We start from the raw sequence: 18,028 nt of genomic DNA on the forward strand, positions 1-18,028 counted from the left end.
CCTGGCTGAGACACACCAGGACCACCCAGACGCCATTAACACCTGGCTGAGACACACCACGACCACCCAGACGCCATTAACACCTGGCTGAGACACACCACGACCACCCAGACGCCATTAACACCTGGCTGAGACACACCACGACCACCCAGACGCCATTAACACCTGGCAGAGACACACCAGGACCACCCAGACGCCATTAACACCTGGCTGAGACACACCAGGACCACCCAGACGCCATTAACACCTGGCTGAGACACACCAGGACCACCCAGACGCCATTAACACCTGGCTGAGACACACCAGGACCACCCAGACGCCATTAACACCTGGCTGAGACACACCAGGACCACCCAGACGCCATTAACACCTGGCTGAGACACACCAGGACCACCCAGACGCCATTAACACCTGGCTGAGACACACCACGACCACCCAGACGCCATTAACACCTGGCTGAGACACACCACGACCACCCAGACGCCATTAACACCTGGCTGAGACACACCACGACCACCCAGACGCCATTAACACCTGGCTGAGACACACCAGGACCACCCAGACGCCATTAACACCTGGCTGAGACACACCAGGACCACCCAGACGCCATTAACACCTGGCTGAGAAACGTCTCTGGGAAATCGGATGTAGGATGACCAGCCAACACTACTAAACCAACTTAAGATTAAAATATAAAAAAACCCAAAATGTGTGAAGGGAAGTTTATTGGTGACAAATAATTTTATAATACAGTCGGCTTAGAAGTAATAAATACAATTTCTTAAAATGATATTCAAAGCCTTTCAGAACTTCAGCATTAATTGCCTTGCACTTGATGATCAGCCGTACATCCTATGAACATTTTCTTTCAATTCTTTAACTCATTTGTCTTTTCAGCTTCAATTTATGCACTCTTGCCCTATGTTCCCTCAATTTAATCAGGCTTTCTTTGACTACTTTGACTATTTCCCTCATTCTCTTGTATGTTTTGATCATGTTTTTTCTTCTATCCTTTAGGGCTGTTAGATCTAGTCACATATTATATGTTCATAGCTTAACTCACATAGGTCTGGCACCATTCTCTTTGCAAACCTCTGCACTTTTGAAGTGTTGTTTTTTGCTACACAAGAAGTAAATTTCACCCCAGTGCTTCATAACCCTACAAAGGTCTCAAATGGTGTGTGGATCCAGTCCGTCCTCCTACGATTTCCCAAAGACATGAAACTGCCGTATTAATGTTCCTTTATCGTAACCTACCAGAGGACCTAAAACTGGAAAAGGAACAATATGTCAATTTCGTCGCTACCATTTTCTAGTTCGACCATTCTTGGCCTTAGGTAAAGTAAACATCAAAATGCGATGTTCTATTAGGACAGGTTGGTAGATCGCCTTGAAGGAGCCTTGGTTAAGCCCTAAACGTTGTTTTAATATTTTCTAGCATCCCATATGCTGCTGATGTTCCTGTTTTCATGTGTTCCTGTGTTAGTGTTGGCATTATATGCAATCTCAAATTTTGCTCAAATTCCTTTAGTTGCTTTTACATTATATGATGTAAATATCTACTGCTTTCACTTATCTCATTCCCGTCGTCATTGGTTCACTTGATTGGATTGAATTTCAGTGACGGCTAATTTTTCCATTCCTGAAGTTTGTTATGATACTCTGGTATCTTTCTGCTTTCCTCATTCGTTTTTACATTGCTTATCACCTTTGCATAATCTGCAAAACATTGACATGTGCAAACTCACTCCCTTACACAATAGACCCTTACTGTACCCTTTAGTTTAGAACAATGGAACGATTTTCCCTTCTAAATCGATGCTGCCCCCGTTATTAAAATGTTGATCTTCTCCAGATACTCTACAATTCTCAGCATAATTACTTTCTCCAGCGTTTTTTCACTGGTCAGTGACTGGTCTGTTATTTAGGACCTTTTGTCTGTCTCTTTTCTGAATATTGGGACTAAGTCACTTCTCAGAGTTCTGGAAAATTTTCTGTCATTGGTGTTTTATTTAACATTTTAGATATTATGTGTGTGTTTAGTTCAATACACATGTGTGTGTTTTGTTCAACACACATGTGTGTGTTCTGTTCAACACAACACTGGTTCAACTGAAATATAGAGAAGTCTTTATTAATGTGGAGCACTATTTTAAGGAATGAGAAAGTCGATTAGAACATTGCTGGAGCCCAGATCGTGTAACTTAAACTGTGGCGTGGTCCAGAGGTAAGGTGTACGACTAGGGAGTATGCAGGTCGGGAATTCGAATCCCCACGTTGCTCCAATTGTTTTTATCATTAATATATTACGTTAGTGAGATTTCCTTGTGTATTTTAAGAAATGTTAACAAAAAATGTGATAACAATAAACTACAAAAGTTCGCACCCTGCCAGAGGTGGTGGTGGAGGGTTCGGAGGGCAGGTTCTGCAGGAGAGCTCCGTAGCCGTACAGAATGATGGTACTGAGTTCCACACGACGGCCTCCCGCCACCTTCTGCCACGCCCTCTGCAGCAGCCACAGCGTCGCGCCCCATACCACAACACTCACCACCAGCGCCACCCACAGCTCTCCTGGATAAGGAATATAGGCGTACCATCTCTGGTTGAATTACTGAGTATCTTTATTCAAAGATAAAATATTTATATTCGAAAGAGTTTTATTGGATCCCAACAAAAATAATTTGTTACATTTGTAAATACAATAAGATTTTAAAGAGTGTAGAGATAAAGTGGGCAGGTTCTCTCTCCAGATCGCCACATTGAGTCACAGGGAACGTATGCTAGAAGCCCTGTGGTCTCTTGATGTCTTGATGAGCTGTAGACTGAAATTCTTGTGTACTTTCGTATCTGAGATCCATTATTTGTACATAATGGACTTGACAGTTTTCCAGTTGGCAACAGTGACCAACTGGAAACTCCTCTGGAAACTGGAAACAAACTGGAAACTGTAAACTGTTTCCAAACTGGAAACAACCCCTCATCAGTGGTGAGGGGTGACTGTAGGTGTCAACTAGTGTGGATACGCATGTATTGACCCACAATAGTTAACGTTTAGTCTTTAAGGAACATAGTGTAATCTCATCTGGACCACTGTCAAGTCCCGCGGCATTATGGAACACTACAAAATGGGGTTCTCTTTATGATGGGCGATGGAGAGACTGCTTTTATCTTCTTGACTTTGATGAACTTGTGTGCCATCGCTTGAGGTTTCCATATATCAAACTATGTAATTACCAATTTCTACCAATAATTCCTACCTGCCAGTAAATTCACCTGCATTCTCTATGAATTTCGTTGGTGAGGCTGAGGAGCAACTCAGTATGGACAGACGAGACACGTCCCTCGCACTAATACGGAGATTGACAAAAGGAAATCCCATGTGTGGGGAGCAACCACAGAATTTAAGTTGCTAAATTCACGAAGGTAAAGAGATCCTTTGCTGGGCATCTTTACTTGAGTGGCTTTTATGAATAGTAGTCCTGTGAATTGGCAAAGTACCTCGAGTATATGAAGGGATAATAAGGGTTTTTCTAAGAATAACAAGAGTTTACCGAACTGTTATGTTGGCAATTAATAAGTTGTCCTCGTTTGCGTCTGCTTCACATCCTTAGAATACTTCGTAACCACATTGGTTGGGTTTCAATATGTAGTCCACGTACTGACTGGCAATTCTGGCAGCCTTAGCAATGAGACATTGGAAAGAGTCTCAGGTAACTTAAGTGTTTCTCTGTCAAATGTAATAATTATGGGTATTTAGTATAGGATAAACCGTATGTAATCTTAAACTATATACCCAGACTATATACTTATATTATATACCCAGACAATATACTTAAACTATGTACTCAGACTATATACTTAGACTATATAATTATTCTACTTACGTATAAATACTACTAATATATTCATTTATTTCCAGAATCTCCAAATTCATGTAAGGGAAAAGGCAGTGTTAATGTAGTGCAATATACATTGATATAACAAATATATAACTAATCTTCAAGAAGTTAAAAATATATACCCCGGGAGTGAATGCATGTTTCTATTTCAACATAATTCAATGATCTAGAATATAACAAATGTTATGACCTATGTTATGAACTGTACTCTATGAGTAGAGTTAGCTGTGCCAACAAGACAAATGATTTCCCTAGCTGAGACATTTTGTTATTGAAGCTATTGAAGTCAATAGATGTAAGAAACAATTCCATTAATTATTATGAACAACCTGCCATAAATCCTGTTTAGAGTTGGGTATGATCTGTGACGACCAACTGGGAGTGAATGGCAGCATCGAGCTCGCAAGTTGTCATATTGGATTATAACTTCGTTTTGTAGAAACACGTCCTGCCTGAGGGAGAGGCTGACCAACTTGGATGTTTGCCACAGTGATCATTTTCATTTTGTCTGCTTATTAATAAGTATTTATTTATTTTATTTTTCAATAACATATTTAATTATTTTAAGGGTTTAATTATTGGACATATTTGGATAAAACTAGTTTAGTGAAGATGTCTTGACTGGGGGAGAAAATCTGAGAAAATCACTACATTCTGAGGATCTTAGGAAAATTGGAGGTGAGTGTTCATAATAAAATTAATGAGAAGCTTCCAGTTTCCAATAACAACATCAGTAATATATATCAACCCACTCAAATCTATCACTAAAGGTCACACAAGAAGATTTATCTCTACATCAAAATGTATGAATCTACCTTCAAATGGACGTATAAAAGCGAGGTATTTTGGCAGCAGTGTTGGCTTGAGGGAGGTTATTGTGAAGGGTTCGGAAGGGTAGCCATTAATATATTCTACAACCCTGAGGCGCTTTGCCGTCGGAGCTGTAATAGTGGAAAAGTCCATTTGCTCCCGCTGGAGGAGACCAATGGTTCCGGTGAAGGTGCCGTTCGTCTCCACTCCCCAGGTGCGGTTCACAGCCTCATGGACATCGAAACTGTGAGTCGATTGAGCAACGTTAACATCATTGTGAGTGTCAGGCGAAACAGATTTACATTTATTTTTAATGAATGAGTTTAGTGGAAATGGTAATGAGCTGTGAGTAATTGTAATCATCTATAAGTAATACTGGAAATTTCTGAAGCTCTTGAGCGATGTATTTATGAACTTGTCAATATTACCTTCAAGATTAAGCTTCAACTTCGTACGTCTGGCATTCTAGCTACTGGCGGGACAATGTAATTACTCTGTTCCTTTGTGTAACTTTTTACATTCGTTTCTATATTGCACATGGAATATCTTTCAACAAAATCCCCTTCCATCTAATTATAATTCTTATGCTAAAAATCTTTAATACAGTAATTTTTTCGATTATGTAGTTATGCAATATGTATTATATTGTCCCATCTTCCACTCTTTCTTCTTTGGAACTTTGCTACCTTTTTAACTTTATCGACTTCCTTAAGTGTTATAACTTTAACATGTTAGGCCCCTCCGTCCCAGTTGTTTCCTCAGGTGTGGTGTCTTCCAATACTTTCAGACTTTTAGTGGAACTAATTTCTCTTGGTTCAGGGACAAGTCTTGTGATATACCTACGTATTTTCTAGGAAATGGTTGGAGGTGAGGGTCTGTATGCCCGGGCTGCTTAATGAAGGGTTGTTCTCATATAATGTGTGTTTAACATTTTGAAGGCGTTTCACCTTAGGGGATTAGATCCAATCTTGCATATGCTGCCTTCATTATTTTGTTACTGTGAAGCTCTGAGGTCTGGTTGGTATTGACTATCAGATTTTTCTCCTTTTCCTGTACGGAAAGTTGGCTTCCATCTCGCGTCGTGTCTGTCCTGCTACTTTTACCTTACAGCTCCCCGGCCTCCGTGGCGTAGTGGTAAGACACTCGCCTGGTGTTCTGCGAGCGCTTTGTCATGGGTTCGTATCCTGGCCGGGGAGGATTTACTGGGCGCAAATCCTTAACTGTAGCCTCTGTTTAACTCAACAGTAAAATGTGTACTTGGTTGTAAAAACGATTTTTCGCGGCGGGGATCGTATTCCAGGGACTTGCCCGAAACGCTACGCGTACTAGTGGCTGTACAAGAATGTAACAACTCTTGTATATATCTAAAAAAAAAAAAAGCTGCCCCATCAGGCTACTGAGGGTCCTTTAGCATAATGGTTAGTGTAGTCGGGTCACGACCTAAAGGTTTTGGTCTCGATTCTTTTGGCAGGACAGAGGCGTTTGGGCAAAGTTTCCCATCACCAGAGAAAATGGAGCCATGAGGGGAATTGGAAGCTATGCTCCAGGTCATAGCCTCCGTTGAAACGGTTGAATAGGTGCCTCAGGCACCACCACATGGTTTTAAACATTGCCTCCTGGGATTGGCTCCTACTGATTTTCTCATTGATACACACGTTAATGTGATTTATTTGTACTTTCCATTCACCCGATGCCTCTGTTTATATAGCAGTTAGTAGGTCAAACCGCTCTCTTGATTTGCCACAGCGTATAAATTACAATGTATTATCTTAACCAAAAGTGCATAAAGTGTACCAACCCTAACCTATCGATGTATAGAAAACGGATATTTAGGGGCAGCTGCTTTTCCCAGTACTCTGTAATTTGTACGTTGGAAACCATATCATGCATAATGATGCGCATTAGTTCAGCCGACGGTTGAATAGGTACCCAGAATTTATAGCAACACTTGTGGGTTCCATCTTCAGGAAGATCAGTAGCTGGACAACAGGGACCTTTAGAAGTCTCAGCAGGCTTCCTGTCCCCGACTGTGGGAAGCCTACGCCTGACGGGGGACTAGTAAACTGGACCACCTTATAAGGTCTTGCTTGGTGTCATATCCAAGCCGTCTACTGTTTCAGGCTCAGTTAATAATTACCGTCCATCCTTGAGGTCGGAAATCCGGCACACATAACATAAGTTACCCTTAAAATTCAGAGAACGGGAGATTCTGTGACGTCATCAACAACACGTAATATATAAAACTCTTATCTCTTTTAAAACTTCAGTGTAGTGTTTATACTTAATAAAATAGTATTCACTAGGACTGAATATAATTAACTACACAGCAAAATTAGTTTGACTACCTATTCCATTGAGACATAATGGAACCAACACATAATGTTGTCACCAAGCTGAGGAAGAGGAAGGTAACAGAATCATAACAAACCACACACGAAATCAGAGTGCTCCTGCAGAATTACGATACACACATCACGCACGATAGACAACTCACTCTATCCTCGTGAACAGCTACAGTAACGCCTCAATGTGGTGTTGTGTGTTGCTTGGGAAGTCTTGGTTGTAGGGTTGATATAAAGCCATTGCTTGGTTACAGACTTTAATACTTAGAATGATACATGACTAGCAGCTTCCAAGCTCGGCGGGCGTCCTATACGCTCTCTGTTGTTTATTTACTGCTTGCGTGGCGTTTACTGCTATGAAACGCAGCACTTACAAACGGATGGTGCCGTTTGCTATGAACATGACATCCCTCCTTTTCTTTAAAAAGAATGAATACAGGTTGTCTACCATGCTTGTAGCACAGAGCAAATTTATTGACACAAAGTAAGTTATTAACATATCAAAAGATGTTGCATACATTTAACATTACTCACTGTTACCATATTTCCTTTTACACTTATCACTTTATATGGTTTTGTATCATACAGCATATCTAGCTTTCCCTCTTTTTTTTCTTTTTAACTAGAACAGTGTCACCAACCTTTAAGAATTGTTCCTTTGCACGTTGGTCATGAGCAATTATCATTTTGCTTTTGGCTAGTGCATCCTTCTGAGCGAGACGTGTATCCGTTACCTCAGCTGGCATGACAGGTAGCGTATCCTCATAGGACGTCCAAATAAGAGTTCGCCAGGCAACTTGCCCAGTGTTCCATGCGGTGTTGCACGGTAGTTCCTGAGAAAAGCATACATAGCTTGTTTCCAGGATCGTCCTTCGGCATGAGCACAGTGTACCGCTTTCATGAAAGGTTGCATGAATCTCTCAACTTCTCCATATGCTTGAGGATGTAGTGGCATCACACGGCGATGTTTGAATCCAATATGCTCAGCAAAGTTGACGAAGTCTTGTCCATTGAATGGCGGTCCATTGTCAGTCTTGACAACTTCAGGAATGCCAAAATTTGAAAAGATCTTGTCGATTTTCGGGATGACAGCCTTTGCAGATGAGGAAGTGATGATTTCTACTTCTGGATAACGTGAGTGATCATCAATGACTACCATCAAGTACTCTCCAGTTGGTAGCGGTCCACAGAAGTCCATCGATACTTCCGTCCATGGTGCAGCAGGTAGTGGTGAAGGTTGTATAGGTGTTGGTCGTGAAGCATCCACTGCAGCTTAACAAGGGACACAGGCATCATGCATGTTCCTTGCTTTACGATCATTGCCAGGAAACCACACCTTTTCTCATAACAGCTGTTTGGTCCTAACAAGACCTTGGTGTCCATGATGTGCATGATTCAGAGCACGCTGCTGGAGAACTGCTGAAATGACGATACGAATACCTCACAGCACGGTATCGCATAAAACTTAATTCTGTCTGGATGTGCTTTGAATGCATCTTGAATGCACTTGAATGCGTTCAAGTGCTTTGAATGCATCTTGGTCAACTCCGGAAGGTGTGATGCGTGGAAACCTTTTCTTAATCAATGCATCCACTGTTGCTTGCAGAGTTGGGTCCTCTAGGGTAGCAGTACCGATTTCATCAAGAGTGAGAGCCTTAGGTACTGTATCACAGGTTACAGAGTTTACATATTCCTCGGCAACTAGCTGATGCTTGGTGATGGTGAAACTGTTGGCAGGATGTCGACTGATGTAATCAACGGGATTGCCTGCACCCGGCTTGTATTTCACAGTTAAGTTTTTTTTTTTTTTATTATTTTTATTTTTACATGCAGAGCATGCAAATTAAATACAATAAAAATACAGAATACATAAAGGAATACAATAGACCACCGGCCAGAAGGGCCGACAGCCGAGCACAACAAAACAGCATAGCACAACAAAACATATACACAAGAAAAACATGAAAAATACAGCATACATCAAAACATAAAACAGAATACAATGGCAATCCAGCAATCACAGTACAAAACAACACCTTCAAAAAACAAAACATACAACAAGAGGCAACAGTTAAAGCAACAGAAAATCAATACATTAACGCCCCGTAACAAAAGGCGAGGCCAATTACAATAAAAAAGCAGGCAGAAACACAAGTCACTAAACACCGGCCTGAAGGGCCAACATCAAAAACACAAGAAAACAAAAGAAAAATAAAACGCACAGCAAGCACACAGACTACGAAAAGATCTCATACTTGTCCGGCCACTCTTCCGCCGGGAAGCGAATACAGTACGCTTCCCAAAGTAACATAATGTCCTCCGAAACATGGTCACTATTGAGCGTACGAGGATCGGGCATTAACTCTGGCACACCCACAATAAAACACTTAGCCCGACGAATCCAGATGGTAGAAGGGCACCACGGAGCAGGACGCACACGGTCAACAATTTCAAAATGCAACGGATGGTCAGCATCCATCGCCACTCCGGAGGCCAAGATGAGAGGGAGAGGCTCCTTCCCAAGAGGCCGGGCAATGGGCAGCACACTGGGAGCCTCCTCAGCTGCCTCACAGGGCTCCTCGGCAACCACTGAACGTTGCACCTGCCGGGACCCCCCACGCTTGGCATCCTTTTTCAGCACCAGCTTGATGCCTCGGCTCGTACCAGGATCCACACCATCCACGCCCGTAGGAGCAACCACCTCCCACTGCGGAGAACCTTCTGCAGGAGAAAGAACAGGAGGTAAATTAGACGCACAATCATCGTCAACAGCTGACACATGGACATCAGCCACCACTAGCGTCGTAGAGCACGAGGCACCCGGAACCGCCACACCATCTCCCGAAGCACCACCCGCGTCGTAGTCCTCCATATCAGCCCAAGCAGTAGAAGAGCGCCTAGAACGCTTGGGCACTGGCCGCACATCCTCACAGCCGGAGGCGGACCCAGAACCACGGCCCTCACGAACCGGGCGAACCAACGCCCGTCGCAGTACTTCAGCAGCCTCAACCACATGGGGAACCGGGCCGCACACAACAGGATGCTCCGCAGCACCCCCAACACCCAACACAGCCGGAACACCTGGCGAGGGCGCAGAACCAGGCGCAGCAGCAGGAGTCGAGGAAGACGCAGACGCACTCGGCTGAGGGGCAACAAGCACCGGGGGCATGTCGGGTGACGCAGGAGGGGCCGCATCAGCAGCGACTGGGACCTGCTCCACTTCATCTCCGGAATCCACGCCCTGAGGGAGCGGCGGGAAATCCTCCTCCTGGAATAAGTTAACGGGTGCAGCAGGTGTCTCAGAGCACCCGGCAGCCTGATGCCCCAACTGGCCACACCGGAAACAAGTACGGGGCTGCCGGGCATAGTACACCCGAACGTAGTAACCCAGCAGCCGGACAGAAGATGGGATATCCGACCGCAGGCGCATACCTAATGTACGGACATTCGTCTGCTTCCCAGCATACTTCCCCGAGGACAGCTTGTTCACCCGCACACTGATGACTACACCATACCTCCCGAAGAAGCGCCGGAGAAGGTCTTCAGGGAACTCCAGGGGCACACCGTGCACACTGACATATGTCAGGGCACCACTTCGGTCCGAGATCGTAACGGAGCCGGCGCCATCCGGCAACTGCAATGAACACCCCTCGTTCCGCCGGAGGAAGTCCCGATACTCCTCCTCCCCCACGAACTTGACAATCACCCGGTGGGCCGTAACAAGCTCAACGCCATACACAGCTTCCACCGGGACACGAAGCATGTCACACATAACTAACTCAACGGCCGGATAACCAGCCTTACACGTGAATTCCAGTCCCACGGAATTTACCCTCAACACAGGAGGAATAGCCAGGCCCCCCATGGCAAAAATGCCACGTCAGCACGCAGCCAGGCAGGCAACAACACTGGACAGGGAGGGTAAGAGACCCCCACACCCCCTGCCGGCGAAAAAACTGCAACCTCCCCAAACTGCCGGAGTGTTCAGACGACACCTCTTCACCCTACGGCTGCTCAGGTGGAACTCTTTCACAGTTAAGTTGTATGGTTGCAGACAAGGAGCCCATCTCTCAATGCGAGCTGGTGGTTTGGACTTTGGATTATTGAAGATGGTCTCCAACTGTTTGTGGTCAGTGACTATCGTGGTGAAGGGTGCACCAAGCAGATACACATTAAAGTGTTCACAGCCCCATACAAGAGCAAGAGCTTCCTTCTCTGTATGACTGTATCGTTGCTCATCATCTGTGAGAGAACGGCTGGCGTAGGCAATTTCTACTCTGGAATCTGGTTGACCAGGTTTCTGTTGGGCTAAAACAGCACCTAAACCAACAGGACTAGCACCCACCGTTAACTCAGTGTCCATTGATTGTCAAAGAATGCAGCAGTCGCATTCTCTTCTAGTGCATCTTTCACAGCGTCAAATGCATTTTGCTCAATATCACTCTAGTACCATGATGCATTTTTCTTCAGGAGCTCACGTAGAGGCTTGGTAATGGTAGCAAAATCTGGAATGAGGCGAGAACAGTAGTTTGCCATTCCCAGAAAACTATGTACGTCAGTGGATGTTGAAAGGAGGTGCAGCATTCTTGATATCTGCAACTTTCTTAGGATCTGGAGACAGACCTTTGTCACTAAGTACATGTCCAAAGAATTCAATTTTATGTTGATTGAAGTCACACTTTGCTCGCCTTAGCGTCAGATTCTTTTCTCGTAAGCGTTGCAATGTTGCACGAAGAGCTTTGTTGTGTTCAGCTTGGGTACGGCCATAAACAATGATGTCATCAGACATGTTGTCAGCATTAGGTATATCTTGCAATACCTGGCTGATGATGTGCTGGAATACCTCGGCAGCACTGTTTATACCAAAACTCAGGCGCTTGTACCTATACAGACCTCGATGTGTCGTAAACGTTGTGATAAATCGACTCTCATCATCAAGTTCAAGCTGATGATAGCCCTTGTTTAAATCTAACTTGCTGAATACAGTTGCACCATTCAAGCGGTAGATCATATCATCTACAGTGAGTGTAGGATGGCGTTCACGCATTATAGCCTTGTTGGGAACACGCATGTCCACACAGATGCGTATCTCATCTAGATTCTCCGGCTTTGGTGGAGTGACAATTGAGCTTACCCATGGTGTTGGGCCTGTTACTGATTTAAGGATATCTAGTTCCATCAGCCTATCCAGTTCAGCATCGACTTTCTTGCGAGTATGGGATGGTTATCGGCGATGTGGTTGGGCTAATGGAATTACATCTGGGTTGATATGCAGATGTACTTTGCTATCAGTATAACAACCTATGGATTCAAATCGATCAGAGAATTCAGCAACAATAGCATCAACATTGTTTGCAGATTCCACTGCTACAACATTAGAAAGCAGAAGTAGACCCAATTTGGTTGAAGTCTTGTAATTGAGTAGAGAATCCTTTGCATTCCTAACAAAATGGAATGTAGTAATGAGCATTGCACTCTTTGACAAAATCTATGCAGTGAAAGTTCCAATCACTGGCAAGGCTACCATTGAAGCATAGGCAGTGGCTTTGCCATGATAGTTCTCAAGCTTTGGAAACTGATTTTTAAATTTCTCATAGTGGCACTCAGCAATGGTGTCAATGTTTGATCCAGTGTCAATGAAAACTCTGAGACAAATACCAGCAATGTATACTATAGTCTTTGGGTTGTTTGGAAGATCTTTCCATTCTGTGATTGATTGTACTCCATAAATTTAATCACAGTCACAGTCATCTGAGACTGGTTGTAATGACATGTTGTTTTGTACATTATTAACATTCTGGATATGAGGTGCAATATTGTGTTTTCCACCTCGACCACTTTGACCTGATCCTCGTACAGTGCTTTTATTCACTGATTGTGGTTTCTTTAGTGCGTAACGACACATAGCACCAAAATTACCTAGTTCTCCACACTCATAGCACTTCTTACCTTGAGCAGGACAAACATTATCTTGGTGTGGGAAGTCTACTCCACAATTGTAACATTTATTGTTGACACCCTCTGATGTAGGTCGTTGTGACTGATTGAGTCTTGTTCCATCTTTAGAATATCTTGAGATTATTTCGGGGCTTTTTAGTGTCCCTGCGGCCCGGTCCTCGACCAGGCCTCCACCCCCAGGAAGCAGCCCGTTACAGCTGACTAACACCCAGGTACCTATTTTACTGCTAGGTAACAGGGGCATAGGGTGAAAGAAACTCTGCCCATTGTTTCTCGCCGGCGCCTGGGATCGAACCCAGGACCACAGGATCACAAGTCCAGCGTGCTGTCCGCTCGGCCGACTGGCTCCCATGATTCCAGTTGTGATGTGGTTCTCGGCTCAATTTGCTGATAGGTTTGCCATGATATCTTCTATGATCACGGTGATCCCTGAACCTTATGTATCTCATCACTGTTAGTAACAGTGGCAGAACCGTTGTTGGCACTGCACTCCATGACACGAGCAGCATCTTCTATTCGATGAGCAATATCCAGTATCTTAGTAAGAGAACTTTCATCATCAACAAGGTCTAGAGGTCTTGAACAGAGACGTGTAGATGTACATGTTTCAATTATTTGCTGTTTGATTTCTTTGTTAACATCAGCAAACTCACAATGGGCTGCTAAACCCTGCAGACGTGTGTGGTATTGATCTACAGTTTCATTAGAGTTTTGTTTGACTCTCCTGAAATGCATAATTTCCATAGCAGTGTTTTGTCTAGGTTTGAAATGTTCAGTTAATTTGGCTTTGGCAATGTCATAATCTTTGTCATCACCAGTGTCTTTCAGTGTATCAGAGATGTCACAAACTCGATCACCTACATAATAAAGTAGAAAGGCACGCTTTCTTTCAGCACTTTTGATGTCTGAAACTACCAACAAATTTTCAAACCTTTTAAGCCATCTGGTCCAACTCTGTGACAGGTTTGTCTGGTCACAGTCAGGATCAAATGCAGGAAACTGAGATATATTTGCCATTTTTACTTTATAAATGTAAAATTATCACTTAAATGTTCCTCAGAGTACTAAACACTAGTAGTAGGGATGACGGCGTAGCAGCTCCTTTTTTTCAGGAAAAGGGGCCGGTATGTCACACCAGTTTCACCGAACTTTGGAAAAGGGGCCGATTTGGAGCTAAAAGTTTCTTATGGGGAAAATTCGAGGCGAAAGGGGCCGATATGGCACACCGGATTCACCGAAGTTTGGAAAAAGGGCCGAATTGGAGTTAAAGGTTTCTTATTTCTCTGCCCTAAACACTGCGCGTACTAGTGACTTTACAAGACTGTAATTACCATATTATGTATCCTCACATTCTCAATGTACCTTCTTGTATATGCATAAATAAATAAAAAAAAATAAATAAATAAATAAATAAATAAATAAATAAATATTAAAAAAAAAAATTCTGAGATCTTAGAAGTTTGTTAAGTGTTCTTATGATAAAAATAATTTCATAGAAGTTTGTTAAGGATTTCTTATGCGGAAAATATGTTCATAGAAGTTTGTTAAGAGTTCATATGAGAAAAATAATTTCCGAGATCTTAGAAGTTTATTAAGAGTTCTTATGAGAAAAATATGTTCATAGAAGTTCGTTAAGAGATCTTATAGGAGAAATAATTTCAGAATTCTTACCGAGAATAAACATGATAAACAGTTATTTTAGACTGTATTCTTTTAAGTTGAATTCTTACTTAGAAACGAGTATGTGTGTATAACTAAAACTTAGATTTAGTCAGCTACATGAAACGTCATTAATTACCCAGTTATCGACCCCCCCACCCTACCATATCTCGCACCCCCCCCCCCCTCTCCTTCCCTACCTACCCCAGCTTCGCCTGTTCCTGCCTCACACTCCCCCCTCACATCCTGGTCACCTCCGTAATCTTATCTTAGAGTCGCTGCAACACCTGTTCCTACCTCGCACCTCTCATCACCTGGCCCCACCTCACCTATTCCGACCCCGCCAAACAGGTATCATCGCCATAATCTTATCTTAGTGTCGCCGTAACATCTGGACAGTCCCTCACCCTCTCCATCTATTACCTTACCCTTCGCTTTCTTCATTATCTTTATATTATTCGTTCATAAATCCGTACAACTATTTTAGACATCGTAATGCTAGTTTCTTTACATTAAACGAGTCAATTTTACACAAATCAACCGAGTCAGTAAGCAAGTTCTAGCTTAGTCCCCTGTCGTATATTGAATACTAACAGCCCAATCCCCCTGAAATTTTAAAGTCTTTTTTCAGACACAGTAAATCAAATCAATTCAGTAAGCAATCTCCAGCTCCTGTCCTCCGCCTTAGTTCCCTCGCGAATCTTACTTAGTATCTAACAAAACCCTTAAAATTTAAAACGTGGCTATTTCATGCACAGTACAATACGACAATTTAGATACCAAGCTTCAGCTCCTGTCCTCCACCTTAGTTCTCTCTCGTATCTTTGCAAATAACCAATAAATTTTCCTGAAATTTTAAATATCCGTATTTCAGACACAGTAAATAAAGCCAGTGCAGTTACTGAGTTTCAACTCTCGTTCCCTGCTTAGCTCATTTGTACAAGTTCTTTATTATCAGACCAAATCCCCTGAGATTTAAGATCACTATATTTCTAACGTAGTAAATTTTTATCAGGACGTTAATCGAGCTCCAATTCCTGTCCACCGATTTTAGTTCAATGTTCATCAAAATTATTTCAGATCAAGTCCCTCTCCAGCCTAACTCTTTATCAATGTAATTACCAAACCGCACCTGCATAATTATCTTTTCACCCCCTCCCGCCTGCCTCCTTATTTTCCCCCCTTCCCCATCTCATCCAAGTCTCATGAATTTCAAATATAGCTATTAATTTGCATTCTTGCCCCGTTCATAGCATATTCTCTTTAGGTTCAGATCAGTACTTAGTCTTACATATTCTCTCGTTCTTTCCATAAGACTTAAACAACTATTACCATGTATCCTATCATATTTTAGCATAACTCATATGTAAATATACCCAACTCCTTCTTTCCATTACAAGTCCCCACATGTTCGTTCCGCATCTCACTACACTTTCTTACTTACATGTTCTAGCATGTATTCCGCATATCTCAGTATCGACGCTTACAGTCTCTCTCAATCCTTTACACGTTCCCACATGTTCTCCGCCTAACTTTTACAATTGTCCTCCATCTCTCCACTACATGTTCTTACCCGTTCATTACAGTCCCTTACATGTTCTCTGTACAACTTTTATACTCAATATTCATGTTCACTGTGTTCATCTACTTTTCTTACATGTTCTCTGTCATGTTCCCCATATGTTCTCTATGTTCACCATATTCTTTAAAATCAAATGTACCAAGACATTTTTTTCTTAACGTTCCTTAACTAAAATCATTCGCCAATCAACTAAAACATAGTCACTTTCGTCATTTCTCAACTAAACTTATTATCCAATCAACTAAAAATAGTCAGAATTAACCTCGTTCAATATTGTTCTTAATTAAAATGACCGTTCTCTTAGCTAAAAAATTGTCAAGGAAAATTCTTTCAAAGCTTTCTCAATAGCCATTAAGTTTTGTCAAGTAAGAAGAAATAGCCAAAGAGATCTATCATCGCTGTTCTTAACTGATATTTATACTTTTTGGAGCACAAAAAATAGTCACTGTCATCATATTTACATGTCTTTCCTCAACTAAAAATAGTAAAATGTAACTTCTTTCAGCACTTTCGTAACTAACAGTATACGTCATGGAATAAGAAAAATAGTCAAAGACACTCTTCGAGACATCAAGGACACTCTTCGAGATATCAAAGACACTCTCAAATACTTCAAAAATTTACTCGCGTCCTCAAAAGTTATTCTCAGAGTCATCAAAAAGTTATTCTCAGTCATCAAATGTTATTCTCTAAGTAACCTTCCGTTCATCAGAGAAGCTTTCTAAGACATCTTCGTTCATTAAAGTTATTCTCAGAGACATCTAAAGTTATAATCTGAGCTGTCAAATACTACTCATGTTCTCAAAAGTCATTCTCGAAGTCATCAAAAGGTATTCTCATGTACTCAAAAGTTAATTTCGGTCATCAAGTTGTTCTGTAAGACATCTTCGTTCATCGAAGTTATTTTCTAAGTCATCAAAAGTTATTCTCAGAGCTACCAAAAATTTATTCTCAGAGTCATCAAAGGTATTCTCAGAGTTATCAAATGTTATTCTCTAAGTAGCCTTTCGTTCATCAGAGAAACTTTCTAAGACGTCTTTATTCATCAAACTTGTTCTCTAAGACATCAAAGTCATTCGCAGAGTCATCAAAAGGTACTCTAATACCCTCTAAGTCGTCAAAGTTAATCTCAGAGCTGTTCTCTAAGACATCAAAGTTATTCTCAGAGTCACCTTCGTTATTCAGAGAAGCCTTCTGAGACATCCTCGTTCAACAATGCTGTCCTCAGAGCCATCAAAAAAGTTAAATATAGTCATCCAAGTTATTCTCTAAGTAACCTTTCGTTCATCAGAGAAGCTTTCAAAGTCATTTTCGTTCATCAAAGTTGTTCTCAAAGACATCAATGTTATTCTCTAAGACAATCTCAGACATAAAATTTCTCTCCAAATTATAACTAGTTCAGCTTTTCATAACAAACTTACATTTCTGTTAAAATATACATATTTTCTTAGTCACTTTACCTTAAACTGTTCTCTGAACAACACTGCATAAACCTATGTTACCTATCCTCACCACCTAATGTTACTTACCTAACATAACATTCCTAAACTTAACCTAGTTTACATAACCAAACCAAACAAACCTAACCTAACATAACTTACCTATCCTAACTTAGCTAACCTAACCTAACTTGCATAACCTAACCTAACTTTACCTAACTTACCTAACCTAACTTACCTATCCTACCTTAACTAACCCAACCTAACCTAACCTAACTTGCATAACCTAACCTAACTTACCCAACTTAACCTAACCATACCTGACTTAACTAACCTAAC

General features: G+C 42.0%; 1 protein-coding gene across 1 annotated transcript in view; it reads right to left on the bottom strand.

The window, feature by feature from the left end:
* The window catches only part of LOC123754658 (probable glutamate receptor), a 191,115-nt gene that overhangs the window by 76,989 nt on the left and 96,098 nt on the right, over positions 1–18,028 (bottom strand). Inside the window, exons 4-5 of the mRNA XM_069326887.1 lie at positions 4,715–4,953; positions 2,387–2,571 (exon numbers count right to left, since the gene is read on the bottom strand). Of these exons, the coding sequence (XP_069182988.1) occupies positions 2,387–2,571; positions 4,715–4,953 (424 nt within the window). The remainder of the gene's footprint in view (positions 1–2,386; positions 2,572–4,714; positions 4,954–18,028) is intronic.

This window comes from Procambarus clarkii, chromosome 18 (genome assembly GCF_040958095.1).
Source record: "Procambarus clarkii isolate CNS0578487 chromosome 18, FALCON_Pclarkii_2.0, whole genome shotgun sequence".
Classification (NCBI taxonomy): Eukaryota; Metazoa; Arthropoda; class Malacostraca; order Decapoda; family Cambaridae; genus Procambarus; species Procambarus clarkii.